Genomic DNA, 18,116 nt, shown 5'->3' on the forward strand with positions numbered 1-18,116 from the left:
ACTATTTTGTCTACAAAAAGAAACAATGACCCCTTACAGATGAAGAGAACACAATTGCATCATGGCAATATCACAGCTGTCAGGTTTTTATCATACCAGTTTACTTTCTGAGGAGCAATATCTTGGCCCCCCCCCCATCTCTGCAAAACAACATATTCACTACAAATATTTACTTGCCAGGAAGAGAAAGACCAAAGGCTAAAAAGGCATTATCTCATAGCACTAATTAGGCCCTGTCTCTGGCCATTGATGACCCTGTCACACAGCCTGGCAGCAGCCCCATGCCCCCTGTACACGGCCAGGTCACAGCCAGGCTCCCACACGCATCATATGCCGATGCCACTGACACCAAACTCACAGGTACTGACCACTACAGACAGGACATTTCACTGGGCCATTCAGCTTGGCTCTACATCAAAAACTGCAGCTCTGGCCAACAAGATTTTAATCTACAACTTTTTTTCTACTCAGGCCTGTTTCTGTACACTACTCATCCCAGGGCAGACAGCTGAACAAGTAGCAGAGAAGCACTACCCAGGCACCGCCAAAGCAAGAGTGTCCTTAGCAAGTCTCAGGATTTTCCTCCTTCACTGTAAGATGCAGGAGTGCCAAATACAGGTCTTAGTTTAGGCCCTTACCAGGGACCTACTTGCATGTAGTAGCATTTGTCTGCACTACTATAATGTCCCTTCAGGCTGGAACAGTAACCTTGCTACAGCCTCCACTTGAACTCACTTCTTTAATATCCACAGCCAGCCAGTTCACACACATTCTATTTACTATAAGTCATCATTCATACCATAACTTCGCCCCATGGGATATGTCCAAAAAGAGAATGATGATCATTACTCTTTTTATATTATATTTAAACATACAAATATTATATACACATATAAGATAAATGTAAACCATATCACTTTACGTCCACAGAATTTATTTTTAAACAAATTACACAGAGACTAGAAAAATTATTCTGAATCAACATATACACTTTACATGCCCAACTTTAAATACTCACACCCTAAAATAGTATTCTGAGGCAGAGGAGTATAGGCTCAGAAGTAATGTTAGTTCTAAGCTGCTGAGGTACACTTCAACTTCCTGTAAGCATCAAGCCAGATCGACACCTCCCCTCCTACTGTGCTGGTGCTCACCTTATTTCACTCTAGACCACACAGATTAGTTCTGGGAAAATAATCTTCTTCCTCCTGCTTGTGAGAGAACATCACTCTCCCCATCAAATCCTGTCACTGTGTTACACCCACTCTTGCTTTTGAGCACCTTTGAAGAACAGGTCAGTTATATTTAGGTGCTTAAGTACAGCCTCAAATGGCTAAAATTACAGAACCTAGTTTATAACAACTTGGGTCAGCTTTCAATGACCAGAATAATTTTAAAATTGCATTTTGCTATTTATACCTCACTACTCTACACTTTTTCCTTCATCGCTAGTTTATGAGGAATTGATCAAACTTCATTCACTCAAGGGACATTCTAAGGCTTTTGCTGCTCCAATGTTCTGGTTTGTAGATACTGTAGAGGAACATTATCATGTTAAAAGTCAAAAAGCTGAATTTCTTATTGTGTTTGTTACAGCAGTATGACTTTGAGATGGTCCAAAGACCAGCGTCATGAAAGAAAAGCAGTCTGCTCAAGGATATGGCTAACCTAAAATGCAAGCATAACAGGTAAAATTCCAAGCCACAGATAATATCAATATTAAAAAAAAAACCTCAATAAAAAGACATGATTTCCATTTGGCATGGTTATTCCAATAAACTTTTAAGAGGGACAGATTTTATACTGAGCTTCTCTATGTTTTGGTATGGCTTCTCTATTCAAAAGAAAGGAACCAGCAGTTTTGACTGAGAAAGATCTGTGAATTTTCATTATGATACAAACCATAGTTTTATACTGAAATGAAACATTTATGCATACATACAGAACATCACTTAGCTATGGATACTACCTAAATATACACTGTAAAACTTAAAGCAAATATCCTGAAAGTGTTACTGCAAAAAGAGAGCAACAGGCTCCTTGATGCCCAAACTCTTCTTACCACAGTTATCTAATTATCCTGGTCTACTGGCAGAGTGAACTGATGCTTATTTTATTCTTGTTCTTCTTCAACTTTCTCTCTTATTGACAAATCCCATTGCCTCTTTACAACATACTGTTTGCTTCCTCACCAATTCTCAAAATTAGCTTCCTGTCTTTCCTTCTTTATCTCTTTGGAGTTTCCTTTTTTTCCCTACATTCCTATATATGTATCTATACCCATATCTATATCAAATACACTGCCAAGTCTCACAACTTAGGATTTCTATACATTGACACCCTTGCTGGAACCCATCCTTTCTTTGCAGGTTTTTAAGTCACGGAGTGCTACCCAGGAAACATTCTCTTCAAAAGCTTCACATTTAAAACATTGCCACATCAACACATGCACTCACACACACTCTCTCTCTCTCTCTCTCTCTCGCATATTCCCTTCAAGAAGTTACAAATGTTTGTAAAAATAGAAAACACAGAAGTTCGCTGTCTTATGAAAATATCCCCTAAGAGACAACCTGGTCTCTTGTCCTGCCTATGAAATTCACTTCCATCATGGCCAGTCTGTGCCTCGTGCCACCACTCACTGAAAGGCTTCAATAAAACCATCAGATCAGAAGAGGCCTTAACCATGATTCTATGACTCTAACTTTTCTCTAAAGTACATCACAGCTATGTATAATGAAATTATCACCCAGAATCCAATAACTATTTCAGCTTGCGACAGCAGTGTTATTGCTACTGATTTTTGGTTTTGTTTCCTCGGTCTCTGAATTATGATTCAGCAAAAGCACTACATCACTCAGACAGACAAACAGAAAGGTTGTATGCAAGGGATCACTGAAGAAGGACACTGAACCACATGTGTAGTATATGTTTTCAAGAAATAGATGGAACCATAAAGAAAAAAAAACCCAAAAAAACCACAAAATCCGAGCTTGCTGGTAAATCAGCTTCCATGGCACTCTAAACCTAAAATGAAAAGCAAGATTAAAACACTTCAGCAGTAAAAGGTATTAATTTCTAGTTATCCACATTACCTATGTGCCATAGTAAGATTGATCTTTCTTGCTCATTCATCTCTACTTACAGCATTTAAAGCATCCTTGCTAAAAATAACATCAATTACTTAATTTTGAAAAGATTACATATATAAACTACTACTACACTGTGCCTGGTACCCACAGTCTTCCAGCCTTTGTGCACACTGCATGATAGCTACTTATAGTCAAGGAATTATTTCTACATCTTAGTGCTTTTGAAGGGTTGTGGATTATTTACTGGAAATTATGTGGTGTTTTTATTCCAAAGATACATTTACGCCTTACAAGCTTTAATTACGTTTCAAACCCATACTTTGAGGTGAGATACTTATATTTTAGATTGAAGATTCAAGGTGTAGAGGTAAGATAATTTACTCCAAGTCATATCATCAATCAGTGCCAATCTGGACTAACACCTTACAGTCCTGACCTCTCTCTTCTAATGCTTCTTTAACCAACAGTACAGCAGGTTACAGGTTCCCAATTCCTAGGCAGAAGTGTGAAATGTAATTTACACCTTTTCTGTGCAAGTGCAGAAAGCCCTTTATATCTGAGAAACTCAGCTCAAGAAAACAATGCAAGAAAACCTGTGCATCTCTTTGATGAAGCTTTCCTTTTTCACAAAATGTTCCCACTGAAACACAAAGAGTCTGAAATGACAAAATCATTATTCACCTTTCAACTTTTGTCACTGCTATGTTTTCAAGGGTCTACTCTGCTCTCAGGAAATTTAAACCCAGGAAACACTTTCACTGGAGTAAATTGTGTACTGAGAATCTGCCCCTAATCTACTGCATGAATGGCTAAATTATTTTCGGATCTTATGCTTCTCTGGTGGAATTTCACAACCTGAGTAGACTCAGCCAGCTGAGTCTCCACTGGCTAACTCTGGAGCCAAGCAATGCACCCAATGTCAAAAATCAAGACTACATCTCTGAAATTCTCCAAGGGGAAAAAAAATTGTCCTTTTGTAGTGAACTTTCATGCTGTAGCTTAACAGACAATAAAGTCAATGACATGAAGGAGAACATATCATAATCTGAATCCATCAAGGCACTGTGTTCACATAGTGTTAAAAGAATCCAACAGAAGCCCTTCAAAAATCCAGTGTTGTTTCATAGCCTGTACTCAGGGTCTGTAGGTGGAAAGTAAGTAGAAGGCTACATGATGACAGCCAGTGCAGGACTATTTTAATCCAGAGCATGTTCTCATGTGCACATTAGTTGAGTAGACTGTTCCAACTATGGACATCTTTCACCACATCTCTCAACAGACCGCACCCCTAATCTCTTACTTGCAGGTGTGTGCAGGTTCATTCTGGTTGAGACAACTACCTCATCCAAGATCTTCACAACAGTGTCAGAAAACCTGTGCCAGACTGGGTCCTTCCCTGAAGATTTGACTGTCACACAAACAATGTAGCAATTTGGTAAAATTGAAGTGCAAAAGAAGGACGAAGTAATGCACAGTCACCAGACACAGTGACACCCCAACAGCTCACTAAAAAAGTAAACTAACTTCTTGTCTTGGCATGTGAAAGATAAATGAAGTATAATCAAGGAGTGAGATTTGTTGTCAATTACAACAATGAACTGGGTAAAAATCTTTTTCTTTGTGTGATCTCAGAAACAAACACACCCTTCACTAAACTGTCTAGCTCAAGGTAGCCATTTCTTAGTAAGGGAGAATGAATAGTATTTACTGATGAATTTTAAAGAAGTGGAATGTGTGAGTGCATGCTGTAGGGATAGACTGGTTCTTTGCTTCTTCTATCATCATATGGCACATGCATCGATCCCAGGGCTCCCTTCCCTGACCCAGCTTTTAGCACAGAAGAAATCATTATAGACAAGAGGTACTGAGTTTTGGCTAATATCTGTCAGCTTCAGCTCTTTTCTGCCAAGCTTCCCTTTAGCACAGTGTTTAGCAGAATTCTTTGTATTAGGCTATAAGAACTGAAAGTAGGAAATTGCTGATGATGTATAGTGGATAGGACATTAGAAGTTGCCAAAAGCAAATGTTTTCTGCCAAATGTGTGTAACTTTATTCAGCTATCTTATCCCACGCACAAATTTGATGACATCTGCCCAACTTGTATTTTACTGCTCCAAGACAATTTTACAGCTCTTAAATTCCATGTGCTGTAGCCCTTACAAAATGCAAAATCTAGGATGCAACCAACAAGCCATTTATTCTAAAAAAAAATTGAGGTGGGGGAGACACATGTATCCTGATAACATTATCACACTCATATTTTTTCTGAAAATATTATGAGGAGTACAGAGAAAGAAGTAGAAAGTATTTCATAAAAGTAAGCTTTCTTTCCAAATTTATTTCATCCCTTTAATGGCTTAATATTAAACACCAAAGTAAAATAAATCAAAACAAAATCCCAACCAAAACCCAGCAACAGAAAGTATATGAAAATATATCTTCCTAGTTTCTTGCTTTGATACAAAATTGTCAGCAAAAACAGCTTTATGAAACATTTTAGTCTCAATGATTTATCATTTTCTGATACTCAAAGTTAGGCTGGAAGCTGCCTCAGTTATAATAAGTGACTTGTCCATAAGCAGTACAAATAGAACATTACAGCTATCAAGTTTCATGTACAATAAAAATGTCCCAATAAAACAGCATGTTCTACTATATCTTATTTGGAGATTTTCTGACTGCCATTATGGCAATTTTTTTTGGCCTTGATTCCTGTATATGTGTCTTGCTCATATACTATCCACTTGCATTAGTTTAAAAAGTGACTTTCATTGGGGTATATGTTAGGAGTATGGAGGTAAAGTAGATCTCCTTAGGGAATTACTTCTCCTCCCACCAACCTTACAATGTATATATCTAGTTTGGGTTTTATATGTTTGGAGATGAAGACTGGTAAAGACTTCCAAATCAGAGACACTGGTTTCAACCCTGGAAAACCTATTTTTTAAGCAAAACTCCATGTTCATATCTTCCTAAACATCTCTACCAGAGCACTTCAGTCTCCTACAAGGAACCACCCACAAATCCAGTGTTGCTAAGTTTTCTGAAGGCCACCCCTTTCTAGCCAACGCAATCAACTGAGTAGTGATAAGAAGTACTGATACCAGAAGATGGATGTCAGGGCTGGGAAGACTCTCAAGTTTCCTGGTTTCTACCCAAAACCTTTCTGTGAGCACTGTTTAATAGCTGACTGCAGATCTAAACTTTAGGTTGAGCAACGTACTTACATTTGTGTGCAATTCACAAATTATATAGAAACAGGCAAAGGAATATGCATGAATGTGAAGCTATGTGTAATAACACCAAGAAGCTTCTTGAATTGAATCAGTATTTCCAGGATAATCCCTCTGACCATAGCACTTTCACCTGCAGTAGCAGCCATACACTAACACAGTCCCTTCTTTACTCATCCCTCCAGAAAAGCAAGTGGCTCGAAGTTCAGAATGACCTCACCAATTAAGAAGGTGCTGCTACTTACACTCTTCCAGTGACTTGCATCTCAGGAATTCAAATCCACTGCAAAAGCACCAAAACCTACTCCATTTTAATCATGGCAAAATATCATGGTTTGGCAAGACTCAATGACACGCCCAGGATGCCACACTCTTAGAAGCAGGGAATACTATGACAGGTAGTAATATTCTCTTTCAAGGCATTGGTAAGAATTGAAGTGCTGAAAAACTTCTGTACAAAAAGCAAGTGTAGAAAACTAACTCATGGACTTCACTGATGTAGTACCCATAAGTTCTAAACTGAGCTCTGCCATTTGTTCTCCATCCTGTTTTCTTCTGCTTTCTCTCTAAATTAGATTCACATGAGGGAAACAGGCCCATAAAGGCTGTTGCCATAAAGGCAACTTGCACAAGATGGCCCAGACTACTCAGTGCCTTGCAGATCAAGATACAGTTTTCAATGCAAGTCGAGTATTTTAGAATTAATATTCATGAACTGGCTACTAATAAGAATCCCAAGAATTTGTAACTTGTGATAGCTACTTCTAAAGGAAACAGGTGTTTCAACTGCTGTTTCATTTCAAACACAAACCTATAAAACCTGATGAAACAAAAGGACTTCAATAAACTGAAGCAAAAAGTATTAAATCTATGTTCCTACATGCCCTCTCTTAGCATATCACAGTATCTTGCATGCTTTAAGTCCTGGTGCCAGCTGGATTGCAGGTTTCAGTAGAAACTTGTACACAGCTGGCTACTTTGAACTTCTGCCTTTGGTTACAATCAATTAAGTACTTGTCTGTGAATATACTGCTAAGTGTTAATAATTGAGAAAATGATTTCTGATGTTAACACTAACTGCATATTCCTAACCTTCAGCAGCAATGTGAAGAATCAGTTTTATGAGTGTATGCAGTAAAACCTACACAAACACAAAATAATCCTAATAACAGTATTTTACTCTTTTACTATGCCTTTTTGTTTTAAAGGATGATGGAAGTGGGGTAAATGGTAAGCAATGTTTGTCAGACACCATTTCAAGATTTCATATAAAAGCAAAAGCTGATTTTAGAATTCATTTGTGATTGTTAGCAGTGTTTCCACACATCAGTGTGGAATTTTAAATGGTCATTTAAAACCATAAAGCTAATTAATCAATCTCTTACGAAGCAGGAATAGTTTACTCTGGGTTTTCTAGTACCACTGAGATGGGATTCCCTTCTGACAGACCATATTAACAGTATAAATTTCAGTAAGACTTTGAGAAATTGTCAGAGCTAACTTCAATCTAAAGATGCTTTTGGTACCCACACTGCCTAGATGAACATAGATTTCTACAGCACTTGAAAAGCAGCTTTTAATCCAAGATGTCTTCACATTCAAGAGCCAATGAATGTAACCATCCATAGAAAATGAATCCATATTCTGTCATAATCTGCCTTGGAGGTATCCACTTGTCACTACAACGGTTAAATGTCTGTAGGACAGGAAAAGGTCTTAATGGACCAGAGTTTTAAGCTTTCTGAGTTGTGAAGTTCCTGTAAGGTGAAATGACCTCAGGTTCTGCCTCCAGTGACTCTTTGTTGTGTCAGTAAGCAGCATGTTTGGAGTCAGACTCTCAGACCAAAGGAGGGTTTCATAGAAGTATTAAAACCTATGGCCAAACTACAAACTATGTCCTTCACTCTCCAAATCTTGTCTTCAGACGATGGGGCATTTTGCAGCCCTTGTGCATGTATTTGACACCACAGTCTAACACCAGGAATAGCACTCTCAGTCTTCAACAGATCAAATGGTATCAGCACACTTACTGTCCTGGTAATTCCCAGCTTGATTTATAGACCACTGTAGCCCCTGACAGAACAGAGAATGTGAACTTCCAGATGATGCTCAACATTGCAGTGAAACTTTTATAGCCAACCTCCCTTTTATTTGAAAACTAATTTTAAATGGGATTGTTTTTCATGCAATTGTTTCCTTAAGTAAAGTAGCAATTAATTTGCTTTAAGCTGCCTAAGATTTTGCTAGCATGGCACATAAGTGAGACTCAACTGCAATTGATAGGACAGGCTGCTTTACTTTTTCAAGGTATCCATTCACACATCTGCCAAAATTCTTCTCCTTTGTAATTCAGAGGGCCTCTGAGGCTAATTCTGGCTATTTCTCCCGGCAATTCTATCAATGTCTAGAAAGATCCATGAACTTCTGAGCAGACTCTGCATTTGAGTTTAAGGACACAGAGGAAGGTCTTGTTACTCATGGATATCAAGGAGGGAGCAGTGTCAATGAGGAACCATTTTTTGCTTTCATCTCCCTGTCACTTTTCGCATCCTCAGAACAAGAGCCCACTAGGAAGGTGACACAGGATGTGGAGATATGCCAAACTCATAGGAGGCTAGAATTTCCTTCCTCAGAGTGACCTCTATAACATAAAACAGTAGTAAGCCAAAACTATCCAACTGTAATGTCTACGAAATGACACTGCACAAGTCTTCAAATCACTTGCACTGCAATGCTGGCAAACACATGCACATGACAAAAATCTGCAGCATGTCTAGTACATGTTTAGTATTATGGATCTCCTCCTGTTCTTGTCTGCAGCCCTCTCCCATTCTCCAGTGCCTCCAGGAGTTCATATTTGTGTTTTCTCCATCCTTTTCTATGCACATACTACTCATGCCCTCTTCCTCTCCCACATACCCTTTCACCCCTGCACTTTGATTCTATACCAATTCCTTTCCCGTTTTATTCTACCTCACAAATCTGGTTTCTTTAAATCTGCAATCCTTTGGAAATTGTCTCATTTTATTCTTCCCACTATGGCCAAGCATAACCTCCTCTTCCCAACAAAATCTTCTTTTTCCTACCTACACACTGCAGGGATTGCTCGCCCCTTAACCATGCACAGTTCCTGAAAGTTGCTTAGGAGGAGACAAGGGCCACTCTTTTCTTTCCAGAACAGTTTCTTGGTACATCATGCTCTCCTGAGAGAAGCTTCTCAAGAAGCATTCCTCTGGCAGGGTCACAAAGCAGGATGACAATAGCTTTCCTCAGCTGCATGGGAAATGCTTTGATGGTAATTGACTCTCTTCCCCAGGCAGAGTATCAAAGTGCAAATCAAGGCTTCCCCTGGAATTTGGAGTTGGTTGCCCAGGCTAGAACAATAGCAGTGATGCTAGACAGTCTTGGTAATGGCTTCTATTTTAACTTCTGCCTTTATTTTTTAGAGCTGCCTGTCACTTGGCATTACTACCATGCTTGCTGACTAGTGATATGTTTGTTTTCTTGTATTCCCTGTTTTAGTGCAGCTGTATTCCACCATGGATTCCTGTAATATCTTCACTGCAAACTCTGTGGGGCAGGATGGTTCCTGCAGTATTTGCACTGCCCAGTACAGTGGGGGTCTGGGCCCCTTCAGTGCTCTGCTAATACACAGCCTTAAAACCTTAGACCTGGTCACAGAACAGGGAGGACAGAGGAAATGAGACCTCTTTGCTTCTTGTCGCCTGTGTACCACCATGCATCAGTCAGAGCAAAAAAAAAAAAAAAACCAAAATGGACAGGATGTGTGCAAGGAAGGAGCTGAAACAGTGCCCAAGTGAATGGAAAGTATCCAGATGGCTGTGGTAACTTACACGATAGGAGTCAAATCAAAACAAAATGAAAACACAACCATATGCCATGTACTCTTCACTCTCTTGCTCTCTTTCTCTCTCTCCCTGCCTTTCTCCTGTTGCCCCAGGTCTTTCTATGAGTATGGATAATAGTATGTTACTCATTTAAGTGTATGTCATGAATAACAATAACCTCTCTTTTACATTAGAGATCACGGATTAATATTATTCATGTAACAAAGAATGTAATATGAACCACAAAAATATACTCATGTTAGGTCAAGGAAGTGCAAGGGTCTACAAGGGAAGTTATATTTCTTTATTACATCCTTTTTATCTGGTATGCTGTATACTTATAAAAGAGAATATTAATTTTATACGTCTATGTTGCTATATGCTATAGAAATATCTACTCACAACCTGCTTGTATCTCAGGGGGAGTATTCAAAAGCATCATGGCAGTGGCAGCATCAATGTCAGGATCTGGAAAAATCAACCAATAAATACATTACTTACAACTGGGCTTATCTTCTCACCCCCATTTCTAAACTTCAGGTTTGACCACGTATCTGAGTGAAAAGGTATGAGAGTTCACTATTCAGAGGGCTTGCTGACTTCACATTAAATCTACCCCAAACTTGCATGTGATCCCATTGTAACTATTAAACAGAGTGGTGATCTATGTCACCAAGCCATACTTGTACTTGTGTATGCACGGTACCTTTGATGTTAGCCTCACCAATTCCCTGTTTAATTCTGTAGAGAGCAGTTAGATTTCATTACAAAGGATCTGTGAAAGCAGGTGCAACATCACAATTTTGAAGCAACAGAGAGGGATGAGCTGACAGCTGAGGAGTGGGAAAGCACAAGGAATACCTGAGCAAGTACAGAAGATGACATCTGGTCATTTCTATTTGTCAAGAAAGATTTTAAGGTTTGAGAAAGTGTTGGAAGACAAACTGCTGCAATTAAGAAACAAAAAAAAAAAAAAAAAAGAAACTAACATTTCATTGAAGCACCAACTTATTTGCATCCTTGACCACTGTCACTTTAATATAAGCAAAAATTATCAACTGGCTGCTGTTATTCTTAAATCGGTTTCAGAATCCATCATGAACAGTCAACTGACAGATGGCAAGTTACAGAGACAGAACAAAATATGATCCTTTTATAACTATATTCACTTGCTTCACACACAACAGCTCGGCTGCTATGGAAATGCAGGTATCTATGACAACAGTAAACAACCCCACAACGGCCACTGAATAAGCTGAAAAGAACATCTGCCCCAGCAAAGCGTCCCAGCTGCCCTGGGGCGCAACTTGCTAATCGTGCAGTGATGCCGTGTGACAGAGAAAGCCGCCTATGCCATGTCCAAATAAATGAAGTGTGCAATTGAAGCAGACATAAAAACGCACACCCTGGCTGACTGCTGCCTCTGTGCTGCTAAACTGAATGACTAATGAGTATGCATTTGTTGTTTGGGGTTGGGGGTTTTTTCAGCTTGTCAGTATTTATACCAAATTACATACCAAAAAAACTAATTTACTACTAATAGCTTCATGGCATTTTATTTTGGCTATTATGACAGAAAATTACTTACCACTGTTAAAAATATCTGTATTTTTGATCTTTATATATTTCAAATCTATTCCCAGTAATGTGATGTGGTATAAAGCCCTGTAATTTACTAACAATACAAGTGACATAGACAGGATTTCAAAATCTGCTTAAGCCAAACAGGAATTCACTTGACTGCAGAATTAAAAAAAGGGACTTTTTATTAGTCTAAGTATGTACTACTATTCTGTGAATAGCTGCAAACACTCTTCTAAAGGCTACTACTCTATTATTTAATTGCTAAAACAGGAAACAGAGGAACTGTATAGTAGGTGTCAAACTGAAGCTGAAGCAGCAGCAGCATACTTCGTATAAAAGATGTCTGTGTCTTCTGGACAGGTCAACATTTTCCAAAGACAAAGCAGTGTTACCAAGTTATGTTCATCTTCAATTCTGAAGATACCTCAAAAGCAGAATTCCTGCTGCAATTATGTATGCTGAAAATGCCATTTCCCACAGCTTCATTCCCAAATTTGTGCCATGTTGCAAGACTGGATCCACACACCACACAGCAAGTGCGTGCCTTCAAACTAAAGAGGAATAATCTATCTCATGTTAAAAAGCAAGACAAAAGAGCAAAGAAGCCTGAGAAATAAAGACAAATCAAACCAGAGTTCTTCCCTCTTTTTCATACAATAAAATCAGGAGATTGTTGAAGTTGAATTTAGTGTATTGCAATTCATACAGCCAAATTCAGCATTGGTTTATTGGCTGTTCCTAAATTTCATTTTGTTTTAGTTCAGCGGACGACACTTTAGTAAAATGCAAATTTTGCTGCTGAAAGAATAAAAAACAATACTAGGAAAAGCACATTTCCTGATGACTTTGGGTTTTGTTTGTGTAACAAACTCTGTGATTTGAGATAAAATTGATGCAACCAGTTTCTGTTGAAAGGTGTGTTCTTAGCCTTTGGACCACTAACGGTACCAGTGTTTCTGCGGTGACGTAAGACATGAACATGAGCTGCTCCTGACACAGGACTGCACCTGCAGCAGCTGTCTCCCGAAGAATAGCCATGTCTCAAGCTGATCCATGCCTGCTATGTGCCTAGCTCTGTTCCTGTTGGTATATTCTTGAAGAAACCAGACAGCTATTCCATAATGCCTTGGCAGAGGTAAGAGAGCTTGGAGGCATGCATGAATGGTGGTGTCAGTAGGATCCAGGAAAACGTGCTTTGGGTTTTCCTACTGCAAGGAAAAAGAAGAAGGAGCGACTGCTGCACAAGAGAGACAAGGGCCGAGGGCCAGGTGTCTGAGCCCACACAAAGAGGCAGATTGAAAATCTGGCACATTCTTTTGCAGCATTTTCAACAATTTGGAGGCATTAACATGAGCAGTGTGTCAAGAAAAGCCAAGAAGTAGCCATGAGGAGCAGCACCAAAGGCATGGGACTGAAGGGCACCTTTGCTGGGACTGGCACTTCTTGCTTTGGCGGGCACTGGTCCCCACCAGTGCCCCCACGCTGGTGGCCCTTTCCCCATTGCTGTCCTTCTGAAGTTTCTTCCATGTGGATGCTCCCATTTGTAGCTCTAAGGCCTGACCTTGCTTACTGCTTCATCTCCACCACCTGGCAACTGGATCCTGTCCCTTCTATCTGGCCTGTGTTTGTGAAGCTGTGGATTTCAGAATTGCTATCTTGGTCCTCCCTGAAGTCTGCGATCAACACAAAGGCTCCTGAAGTTATTAACAGTGGGTGGTTAGTGAAACATGATTGCAGGAATATCCTTCCCTAGGAAACCAGGTTAAAAATAACTACATAAGAATTTTGGAATAAAAAAATTAAGTATTTAAATGAATGCATTCTGGTTGCTTCTTTTGGTAATTCAAGTAAATAGTGAAATGACTGTATAGGTGAACTGTTAATTCTTTATCAGCGGAAAGTAGATGTCCAGCCTTCCCTGTGAAAGAAGGAAGGAACGAGGAAGAAAAGAAAGAATTGCAGGTGTTGTACAAAGAAGTAAGAGTATATCAAAGTTTCAAACAGGCAACACTGGAGAGTGATAAGAAAATAATGACAAAAATCGCCAGCAGCCACAGTTCTTTCTAACAAACACCTGCAGTCTGGCTATACATTTGGTGCTTCACACTAAAGTCTGAAGTTTCAGTGCTTGGCCCCTCATGCACCAAGGGTCCATCACAAGGTACCAGAAAGGACCTGTAAGAAACCTTAAGCACTTACAAGATCTTGTAAGGTATGAAAGGCATCAAGGGGCTGGAATGAAAAGTAACAAGGGGCTGGAATGGAAGGTAGTACAGCTGCAGTACCTCCCCCTGCGGTATGAGCCTGTTGGTGTTTTGACCAGCATTGCTCTCAAACACAAAACTTCTTTTCATGAAGATGATACCAATGCTGGTACGAACCTCATGGCAGTTCTGTTTGCTGCATTTTAGATTCACACCCCTTGTAAGCAGTCTTCAGCAGTGAACACCAAATTTGTAAACAGCACCTAGCTCTTTCAGTGAGAAAATAACCTACTATTTATCACTCTGTGGAATTACATCTATGCATATTGTCAAGACTTTGAGCTGAATTTTGCTTTGCATGTTACCTGTATAGATCAGAATCTATCTTGCACGTGAAATGGCGAAATGGTAGGCATGAAATATTTAGCATGAGATTACATACAAGCAATGCAGAGAACAGCCCTCAGGTAGCAGACTCTTTATTCAAAAACTAACTAAAATCAGACTGAGAAAGCCCGATGTGACAGCTGTTCTTTTCTACGTTGTGATCTCTGATCAGAGGTCATTTTATAGAAAGAGAATGTGATTCATAGTAATTCATATTATTTTGATATCATTTAAAACTTTGATCTGGTTTCATCAAACCCTTCAAATCCATCCCTTTCCAATTAAATAAAAATTAGGATAACATAGTGCCCTTTTGGTTGTGTAAAACGATATTTATCTTTACAGCCATACTATAAGGTTTTAAAGAAAACAGCAGCTAAAGCAGTTCAAAGCAACCATGGCCTGAATTTTCCAGCACAGATGCCTAGAGAGAGGCACTTAAGATGCATATTTAGGTATTAATAAAATGTTACAGCCAACTGACGTAAAAAATGTAGTGAGTAAATAAACTGCACCATCTGTACACTACAACCATAGCTATGTTATCTCATCAGGAAGGAATTTATAAGATCTTCTTTTAATTTAAAGTTACTACATCTAAAATAGAACTATTTTTGTAAAGCATTTCACTTTGCCATTCAGTATGCTAGTTTTTGGCCCATTTTACTTCTGCCTCAGCATCCTCCACGGCTTTTTCCCATTTATATGTTCCTAGTGTAGATGGCATACCTAAAACCTAGGGTCATTGTACTCAAAAGGCAGAAGTTCAGATTATCCCTTGTCTACAAATCAGCCTTAAACTCCCTCCCTGCCTTACTTTCTACCACAGCCCATTCCTACACTGTTTTTGTTATTTGATATTTTCAATTTTTATCAGTAGTAAAATGGTGCAAAAGCAACATTGTCTTCTATCTTTTACCTTCAGGCTTATTAAACTACAACAGAGCAAATAGCAACTTGCCCCTGTTTAACTTGTCTGTTAACAGACATGCCTTTTCCCTTCCCACATCATGATGGTTAACCTTGGTACAAAACACAGAGAATAATGAACAGAGTGGAGGCTTTTTCCCACTTGATTTTTTTTCTTTTCTATTTTTAATTTATTTTGCCTAATGATGGAATAAGAATATGGCTGTTAAAATAAAGTTGCAATGTGCAAGACAGAAAGAAATACCTGAAGAGAACTGTAAGTACTGTAATTCTGTCAAACTCCTTGGTGTGGGATGCCACTGAGTCCACTTCTGAAATATTTAAATAAGGTTGAGAAGTTCTCTTAAAATAAAAAGAATACTTGTGGAAGTGTACAGCAAACCAGTAGGATTCAGAAGCAAGATCTTGGGAAGAAACAAGAAATTATATTCATATCTCAACAACAGTGCACGAAAGACCACACAGAATTCTGGAAGTTATACAATAGAGGCCAGGAGGAAGCAATTCAATTAGCAATGCCAAGTTACAGTGGAGCATCTCCCACTTCTTTAAACAAATCTAGTATGAGACACAGAAGAAGAAAGGCACAGGTCTAAATGAACTAACAATTTTTCCTATTTAAGTTCATTTCCAGCACGGCCAAGTAAGCTATGGCATAAGTATCATAAGAAATCTAATTTCAAAAAATACAGAATATTTCTACCCGAAATCTTCTTCCTGCTCCTCTATTTTGCTACATTTGTATTGTCATGAAGCAACACATATGATTTCCATTCTCTAACAAGTTTTCATCTGAAAAATTTTATCAGCTGAAAAACTGTAAACCAAGCACACAGTTACAATGTAGTCTCATTAAAAATACTAGAGTTAATAAAAAGAATGACAGTAGAAAGAGTTATAGTAGGTCTTATACATGCACTAACTCAAAGAGGTTCATCTATCATTCAGAAAGCTGTGGGAAACTAAAGCACCCTAATTTTTCATCTCAGGAGTAAAGATGAAAATCATTTAGCTGTTAAAAGACAGACTCACAATACTGATAAGTCATTTTACCAGTGCAAAATAAAAATATTTTAAGAGACACCTCAAAAAAGAGAGATGAGATACACATCTTACACATAAAGATGATGCATTACAGCACATACTCTCCTTAAAAGCAGGGTGGAGATTTTTGCTTTGGTTTTGTTCCTTTATTTATTAAAATTGTTTTTTCATTTTGATGCACATTACTGGCAAGATTAACTTTCAGTGCACAAGGATGTGAAAATAAAATTTACCCATCATGAAGGCAACATTAAGTTTTTGACTCCATCCAGCCTGTGCAGCATGGAATACTGAAGAGAGAACAAAAGCTAGAGAAAACACTGGCCAGTGAACTAGCATAGAAGAGAGAAACAATTTGGTGTTGCATCATGTACTTACCCAGTTTTTGATCAGGAATTTCAACCATCTTCTTAACTGATTGCTGCAGCCTCAGCTTCTACAGTGGGAGACGTGATTGTGAGGACTGTAACTCCTTGCAGTCTTACAGGTTACAAACTTTTTTTTTTTTTTACTGAAGAATACACGTATACATAAACACACATGCTCTTTGAACCCAGTTATGCAGATGTGTGTTATCTCTGGGACATCAAGGTCATCATTGCTCAACCTTTCATAATGTTCCTGCCACTAAGAATAGGTTTCCCTTCCAGCAAAGTGGGAGAATGGCTGGCAGAAGAAGTCCTCTATAAAATTGTGGCCAGGAGGCAGTCCTCTACAAAACTCTGACCATTCAAGACCAAATAAACCATACCCTATATTGTCACATACTAGTGTTTTTCTAAGCACTCATTTCCTTCTCATTCCTATTTCGAAATACATTTGTGCCCACCAGGCATTGAGAACCAAGAACCTCTTTCAGTCCAGCAAACACAGGACATGCCAGCTAGAAAAGACCCAATGCACTTCCCTTAGCCTGACTCTTGAAGAAATGTCTTCAGCCCCCCTGCCTCCCTCAACCACTACAGTTTCCTGCAGTTCTGCAGGAAAAGGTGGCTTCTGGGTACCTTCACCACAAGATGAGTCTTCAGGAGGGCTTCACCCAAACATCCTAACTGTTGGAACGACTGTGACACAATCCACATGAAGAACAAAGCAAGGGAAAGCCTGGGGAAGTGAACCCAATAAATAAACTCCCCACTGGTTTCAGATCCAGAAAGCAAAGGGGCAAATATCAGATAAACATGAAAACAACAGTGAGAAGGGTATTCAGGGACCTGAAGAAAAAAATGTTGCAGGTAATGATGAGAAAAAGGTCAGGCAGCATGTGACATACCAATGAAAGCTCTGTATATAGTGTAAGAGCCAAATGCAGTCTAAAACCAAGGTAAGCGCAGAAAAGGTGAACAAAAAATCCAGCAGCTAAAATAGCTGTGTGCTAATGACACAGGCAGACTGCCATAATGGAAGAGGAACTCAAAGCACTAGTGCTATTACAGGAAAATTCACAAACAGGGTGAAACAGCAATTATTAGTGAAACAGGTGTCAAAAGGTCTGTGCTTTTCAAAGAAAATACAGATTTTATATGATAGGATACTGTTATGCAATAAAGAAAGAGCAGACTTCAGAAATAGAATAGAAAAGAAAATGTTTGGAAATGCTGTGGACAGATGGTCAAAGAAGATTTCTCAGAGAGACTCTGGGTCTGCTCTTGACTTCTTATACCAGATATAGATCTGGATACAGCTCTGCATCATTAAAGAAATGGGAATTACATCAACAAGGGAGACTAACTTCACAGTACAGATTGGAGAACAAATGCTATTAACCATGGTAAGACCAGTTATTCCTGGACG

At 38.9% G+C, this 18,116-nt stretch overlaps 1 protein-coding gene across 9 annotated transcripts in view; it reads right to left on the minus strand.

Annotated features, from left to right (window-relative positions):
* FOXN3 (forkhead box N3) overlaps positions 1-18,116 on the minus strand; it is a 206,309-nt gene that overhangs the window by 17,878 nt on the left and 170,315 nt on the right. For 4 of the 9 annotated variants that reach the window (XM_056492227.1, XM_056492225.1, XM_056492226.1 and 1 more), the window contains one exon: positions 10,576-10,641. The exons of 3 other annotated variants lie outside the window; for them this stretch is intronic. In XM_056492227.1, coding sequence (XP_056348202.1) covers positions 10,576-10,641 — 66 coding nt within the window. The remainder of the gene's footprint in view (positions 1-10,575; positions 10,642-18,116) is intronic. 2 more of the 9 variants (XM_056492229.1, XM_056492228.1) reach the window with 1 other exon arrangement.

The sequence above is a fragment of the Oenanthe melanoleuca genome, chromosome 5 (assembly GCF_029582105.1).
Source record: "Oenanthe melanoleuca isolate GR-GAL-2019-014 chromosome 5, OMel1.0, whole genome shotgun sequence".
NCBI classification, from domain to species: Eukaryota; Metazoa; Chordata; class Aves; order Passeriformes; family Muscicapidae; genus Oenanthe; species Oenanthe melanoleuca.